The sequence below is a fragment of the Octopus bimaculoides genome, chromosome 30, assembly GCF_046866305.1.
Source record: "Octopus bimaculoides isolate indiv1 chromosome 30, ASM4686630v1, whole genome shotgun sequence".
Taxonomy (NCBI): domain Eukaryota; kingdom Metazoa; phylum Mollusca; class Cephalopoda; order Octopoda; family Octopodidae; genus Octopus; species Octopus bimaculoides.
Window position 1 is genome coordinate 5,244,003 of NC_142957.1, and position 7,500 is coordinate 5,251,502.

At 36.6% G+C, this 7,500-nt stretch overlaps 1 protein-coding gene across 3 annotated transcripts in view; it reads right to left on the minus strand.

The window, feature by feature from the left end:
• LOC106874515 (uncharacterized) overlaps positions 1-7,500 on the minus strand; it is a 90,019-nt gene that overhangs the window by 4,429 nt on the left and 78,090 nt on the right. For all 3 annotated transcript variants that reach the window (XM_089345797.1, XM_089345799.1, XM_089345798.1), the window contains 3 exons: positions 5,148-5,270; positions 1,868-1,984; positions 478-666 (listed from right to left, as the gene is read on the minus strand). In XM_089345797.1, coding sequence (XP_089201923.1) covers positions 478-666; positions 1,868-1,984; positions 5,148-5,270 — 429 coding nt within the window. The remainder of the gene's footprint in view (positions 1-477; positions 667-1,867; positions 1,985-5,147; positions 5,271-7,500) is intronic.

Sequence of the window (7,500 nt, forward strand, 5' to 3'; positions counted from 1 at the left end):
GAGTGGCTGTGTGGTAAGTAGCTTGCTTACCAACCACATGGTTCCGGGTTCAGTCCCACTGTGTGGCACCTTGGGCAAGTGTTTTCTACTATAGCCTCGGGCCGATCAAAGCCTTGTGAGTGGATCTGGTACACGGAAACTGAAAGAAGCCTGTCGTATATATTTATATATATATATGTATGTGTGTGTGTATATGTTTGTGTGTCTCTGTTTGTCCCCCCAACATCGCTTGACAACCGATGTTGGTGTGTTTACGTCCCTGTAACTTAGCAGATCGGTAAAAGAGACCAATAGAATAAGTACTAGGCTTACAAAAAATAAGTTTTGGGGTTGATTTGTTTGACTAAAGGCAGTGCTGCAGCATGGCCACAGTCAAATGACTGAAACAAGTAAAAAAATAAAAGATTATATATATATATGCTATAAGCTCGTATTGGAGGTCGCTTGTATTTTGAAGTCGATATTTAAGGGACTTACCTAAGGGCACAGTACCAGTTGCTGCACTGTCTACAGGGGAGGGAGGACTGTTGGCAACTTCTGTGGTGGTGGCCACTAGAGTGTGCAGATGTCTACACGTCTGGCAACAGACTCTGGACTGTCTATAAGTGTCGTAGTAGATACAGTTTGAAGCCAGGCATTGGTCACTGCGGTCACCAAACTCACAGTCTGGAAGAAGAAAATAGAAAAGGATATAGTTAGAGAGAGAGGGGGGGAGAGTGTGGAGAGAGGGGATGAAGGAGAAGAGAGTGTAAACAGACAAGAAGAGGATTTAGAGGGAGAGGAGAAAAGAAAGAGGGTGGAGAGCAGTGAAAAAGAGAGGGAGATCAAGTGAGAGGGAGAGGTGAAAGAAAGAGGGGAGAAAGAAAAGAGAGAGATGAAAGGGAGAAAGAAAGAGCATGGGAGAGGAAGAATACAGAAGAAAGGGAAGAGAGACTGAAAGGAGATACAGGGGGAGAGAGGGGGAGAGAGTGAGAGTAGAAAGAGTGAAGGAATGGACAGAGTGGGAAAGAGAGAGAAAATATGCAGATAGATAGATAGATAGATAGACAGAGAGATAGATGGATAGATAGGGAGACAGAGAGATAGATGGATAGATAGATAGATAGATAGATAGGTAGATAGATAGATAGACAGATAGATAGACAGGGAGATAGATGGATAGATAGATAGATAGATAGATACATTTCTTTTATTAGCCACACAGGGCTCAAGAAAGATGGGACAAATACAATGTAGAGCTTTTCTTTTTGGGAGGGGGAAGGAAAGAGAGAAAAAAAAGGGTGTGTCGATCAAAAGGGATCGTAGGAAGGGAAAAAGGGGGGAGTTCGATCAAAAGGGATCGAGAAGAAAAAAAAAAAAAAGCGATCAATAGGGATCGTGTATCACACAGTAATGTTCTCGTGTAAAAAGAGGGGAGGACAGTTTAGGTTTAGCCATGGAAAGAAAAGCCTACGGAAAAGACCACGGTAACCTTGGTCAATATTGTCATTGAAGAAACTATAACAGTAAGTGACTCTCTTTTGCCTTTTTGTTTTATTTTTTTAGACAGTCAGACAGACAGACTGATAGATAGATAGATAGATAGATAGATGGATAGATAGACAGACAGATAGATAGATGGACAGACAGACAGACAGACAGACAGATTGATAGATGGATGGATGGGCGGATAGATAGATAGACAGACATATAGACAGACAGATACATAGATCCATGGATAGATAATAGTGGTGGTGGTAGTAGTAGTAGAAGTAGTAGTAGTGGTGGTGGTAGTGGTGGTGGCAGTAGAAGTGATAGTATAGTGTGGTGGTGGATGTTGTAGTAGTGGTAGCAGTAGTTAATAGTAGTAGTAGTAGCGGTACCCTACCAGGGTGGGTAGTGTCCCTGAGTTTTGAACACGTGTAGCAGCACTCCTTGTGTTGAGTATAACAGTCAAGTCTAGTAATATTGGAACAGCCATCTCGTCTGTCTCCACATGCACAGCCTGCAAGAACAATGAATAATAATGATGATAATAATAATGATGATGGTGACAATAATAATAATAATAATAATAATAATAATAATCATAATCATAATGAAGGAAAAAAATGCTTTCTAATTGATGTATCAATACCAGCAGATGACAACGTTTCCCTAAAAGAAATGGAGAAACTTTCAAAATACAAAGACCTGGAAATAGAGGTAACTCGAATGTGGAATCTAAAAACAGAAACAATTCCTATCATAGTAGGTGCCTTAGGTATAATAAAAAAATATTCAGACAAATACATAACAAAAACACCAGGACTTACAAATATATATAACATACAGAAAATTGCACTACTGGGCACTGCACACATCCTACGCAAAACACTTTCAATACAGTAACCATAAGAGCATCACAGCAAACCACAGCACATACCCAAGGCACACAGCTGCGCTCGGTAGTGAAGTGAAAGCACATTATAAAAATAAAACTACTGAACAATAATAATAATAATAATATACCAAAAACTGAGCAAGTATAGAGATCTTGAAATAGGAATTGGCAAAATGTGGAGCATGAAGACTAAAACACTACCTGTTGTCATAGGTGCCCTGGGAATGACAGCAAAAGGGGCTGATTGCTACCTAACTCAGATACCAGGAAACCCCAAAATGGCTGGAGTTCAAAAGATAGTGCTCATGGGAACCGCCCATATCCTACGTAAAATACTGTCTATGTAATCTCAAATTTTAAAACAAACTCATAATTTTCGTATGTTTTCTTAAACATTCTCTAGAACAATACTACGTACAAATCCAAATATATGGCACCCTAGGCATAACACCAACATGAACTTCTAACTTGTTGTCTCTTGAGGTCTCTGGGTGAAACTTGGAGTCAACTTGTACAAATACAAAGCAAAAGTCAAAATATATAATAATAATAATAATAATAATAATAATAATAATAATAATAATAATAATAATAATAATGATAATAATAATAATAATAATGGTTTCAAATTTTGCCACAAGGGCAGCCATTTTGGGGAAGGGGATAAGTTGATTACATCAACCCAGATGTTCTTGTTATTGTGGATGCACTTGGTATGATAAGAAAGCGATGTCAGAAACATCAAGATAATATCCCAGGAGAACCATGTCTCAGAGAAATCCAAAAGATTGTACTGACAAGTACTGCCCACATCCTTAGAGAAACCCTATCCATTTAAATGTCTGTGATGTATTGCATGAAGATATTCTGCTACTTCCCCTCCCCAAGCTTTCAGCCATACTGTAACATCTCGACCTCAGCAGAATATGAACTCAGAATGTAGTGGCAGGCAAAATACCCACAAGCATTTCGCCCGGCATGCTAACGATTCTGCCAGCTCACTGCTTTAATAATAATAATAATAATAATAATAATAATAATAATAATAATAATAATAATAATAATAATAATAATAATAATAATAATAATAGTTGTAGTAGTAGTAGTAGTAGTAGTAGTAGTAGTAGTAGTAGTAGTAGTAGTAGTAGTAATAATAATAATAATAATAATATGCTTTCTAATTGATGTATCAATACCAGCAGATGACAACATTTCCCTAAAAGAAATGGAGAAACTTTCAAAATACAAAAACCTGGAAATAGAGGTAACTCGAATGTGGAATCTAAAAACAGAAACAATTTCTATCATAGTAGGTGCCTTAGGTATAATAAAAAAATATTCAGACAAATACATAATAAAAACACCAGGATTAACAAATATATATAACATACAGAAAATTGCACTACTGGGCACTGCACACATCCTACGCAAAACACTTTCAATACAGTAACCATAAGAGCATCACAGCAAACCACAGCACATACCCAAGGCATACAGAGCTGCGCTCGGTAGTGAAGTGAAAGCACGTTATAAAAATAAAACTACTGAAAAATAATAATAATAACAATAATGATGATGATGATGATGATGAAATTGGTAAAAGAATGAATTGGTGAGTATGGATATGAAGGCACAAAATTATTGACAGTGAATTATTAGCAGTGAATGCCTGAAATTGGCACAACATGAATACAAAAGGCAACATGACAATGTGGCAAGAATGATCCATTGGGAGCTTTCTGGAAATTATGGCCTAGAAAGATCAAAGACATGGTATGACAAAATCCCAGAAAGAGTTAGCTGAGAATGAGGATTGAAAAATCCTATGGGATGCAATGATCCAGTCTGACAATCTGATTAAACATCGAAAACCTGACATTGTTGTAGTGAACAGAACAGAACAGAAAAAAAACAAAAAAAAATGGCTGATAATTGACATAGCATATCCTGGTGACAACGGAAGAAGTGAACGACAATGATGAATTGAAGTGAGGAATATGCAGGTTGTGGGCAATGAAGAGAGTGGATGTGATATCAATAGTGATTGGCATGCTTGGAAATATCGGCACCCGACTACCGACATGGCTCAAAATGATTGGTACAGATGTAAAGATAGAATGCCTACAAGAACCACCATTGCTTGGAACTGCAATAGTCCTCCACAGAGTTCTTGAAGCATGACCAGTAAACAAGTGTCACCTTAGTCTGCTGGCTGTAGACAGCTGACACTTTCCATCATACACAGCAAAATAAAGCTGAGATTTTTCCTAATAATAATAATAATAATAATAATAATAATAATAATAATAAAAATTTTAAATAATAGTAGTAGTAATAATAATCATCATCATCATTACCATCATCGTTTAACGTCTGCTTTCCATGCTAGCATGGGTTGGACGATTTGACTGAGGACTGGTGAAACCCGATGGCTACACCAGGCTCCAATCTGATTTAGTAGAGTTTCTACAGCTGGATGTAGAAATGATAATAATAATAATAATAATAAAAATAATAATGGTTTCAAATTTTGGCACAAAGCCATCAATTTTGGAGGAGAGGTTAAGTCAACTACATTGACCTCAGTGTTTTACTGGTACTTATCTCATCAACCCCAAAAGGATGCAAGGTGAAGTTGACTGTGGTGGAATTTGAACTCAGAATGTAAAAATGCCACTGAGCATTTCATCCGATGCAGTAATGACTCTGTCAGCTCAAAAAATAATAAGAAACCAAAAGGAAAAAAAAAAAAGAAAAACAATGATTAGAATGAAGTTCTAAATACCAGGTATATTTGTTTTGCAGTGTCTCTTACAAGTCTCACAGCAAAGTTTTGTAATATCCGGAGTATAACAAGCGTAAGAACTGAAGTTTCTGCATTGGGAGTGACGATCGTCAAATTTGCAACCTGAAAATATAAAACATAGGGATTTAAATGAAATAATTAACACAGTAGAAGGCACATGGCTCAGTGGTTAGAGTGCTGGGCTCACAATCATGAGGTAGTGAGCTCGATTCTCACACTGGGCTATGTGTTGTGTTCTTGAGTAAGACACTTTATTTCGTGTTGCTTCAGTTCACTCAGATATAGAAATGATTTGTGACATCACTGGTACCAAGCTGTATCATGGCCTTTACCTTTCCCCAGGATAACATTAGTGGCATGGAGAGGGGAAACCGGTATGCATGGGCGACTGCTGGTCATCCATGAGAATAACCTTGCCCAGACTTGTGCCTTGGAGGGGAACTTCCTAGGTGTAATCCCATGGTCATTCATGACTGATGGGACCTTTACCATTTTATTTTTAGAGGTATACAGTGAGATTTTATTCTGGCTGGTTCTATTCATAAAAAAGTTTTCAGTTAAATCTCAGTGTATGGTACTTGAGCAAATTTATTTAACTATAGCCTTTTGTGTGTGTTTTATATATATATAAAGTCTGTCATACCGGCCATGATGAAATACCACAAGGTATAGAAAATACGTATTCGCCTTTATATATTTAATCCTTTATATTGAACACTCAATATTTCATCTATTCAATAAGACATATTCCATATATTCAATAAGACATTCAATACTTTATTTCATTGTACCATCCATTTTTATATTATATATTATATATTCCATATTCTATATCCCACATTAATTTTACAAGAATATAAATAAAACATAAAAAAACAGACAGAGTTGGAACTCTTTTAAACAAAATAATATATATATATATATATATATACATACAGGGTGTCCACAAAGTCTGGGTACATGGGGATTAGCATATACTTATATATATATATATATATATATATATGTGTGTGTGTGTGTGTGTGTGTGTGTGTGTGTGTGTGTATGTATATATATATATATATATATATATATATATATATATATATATATATATATATATATATATTTAAGTCGCAGTATATAGACTCAAATAATCTGGCAGTACTCAGTAAAAAAAGCTCCTTAATGTATCATTCTACAAACCATATAGAATGTATAGCAATATACAAGAGAAAAGCCCATCAATGGGTATCGACCATCAGACACAATTTTATAGGGAAAAATCAATCGTATCACTGAAGATGCATCTGGAAATCAGTTAATATCTGTACAGGTAAATATAAAAATATAAACAAAAGAGAATGGATTGAACGACACATTGCATGATGCTACAATCATTTCATCACCTGACAACGCAACTGAAATTCTGCATTATTTTGAACAAATTTTTTTTTCTTTGCATTTTGCATTAATGCAGACATGTAAGTAATTTATTTATTATTAAATATGATAATATAAGTTATTTGCATGTTTTGGAGTTATGAAACAATTTCTTGTGTTATTAAGGATTTTTTTTATTGTTAAATAAAAGTTCATCAAAATGTTTCTCTGTCATGTATGACTTTATATATATATATATATATTCTTTTACTTGTTTCAGTCATTTGGCTGTGGCCATGCTGAAGCACCACCTTTAGTCGAACAAATTGTCCCCAGGGCTTAGTCTTTGTAAGCCTAGTATTTATTCTATTGTCTCTTTTGCTGAACTGCTAAGTTACAGAGACATAAACACACCAGCATCAGTTGTCAAGCGATGGTGGGGGGGACAAACACAGACATGGTGGGGGGACAGACACTTGCCCAAGGTGCCATGCAGTGGGACTGAACCTGGAACCATGTGGTTGGTAAGCAAGCTACTTACCCCACAGCCACTCCTGCGCCTATATATATATATATTCTTTTACTTGTTTCAGTCATTTGGCTGTGGCCATGCTGAAGCACCACCTTTAGTCGAACAAATTGTCCCCAGGGCTTAGTCTTTGTAAGCCTAGTATTTATTCTATTGTCTCTTTTGCTGAACTGCTAAGTTACAGAGACATAAACACACCAGCATCAGTTGTCAAGCGATGGTGGGGGGGACAAACACAGACATGGTGGGGGGACAGACACTTGCTCAAGGTGCCATGCAGTGGGACTGAACCTGGAACCATGTGGTTGGTAAGCAAGCTACTTACCCCACAGCCACTCCTGCGCCTATATATATATATATTCTTTTACTTGTTTCAGTCATTTGGCTGTGGCCATGCTGAAGCACCACCTTTAGTCGAACAAATTGTCCCCAGGGCTTAGT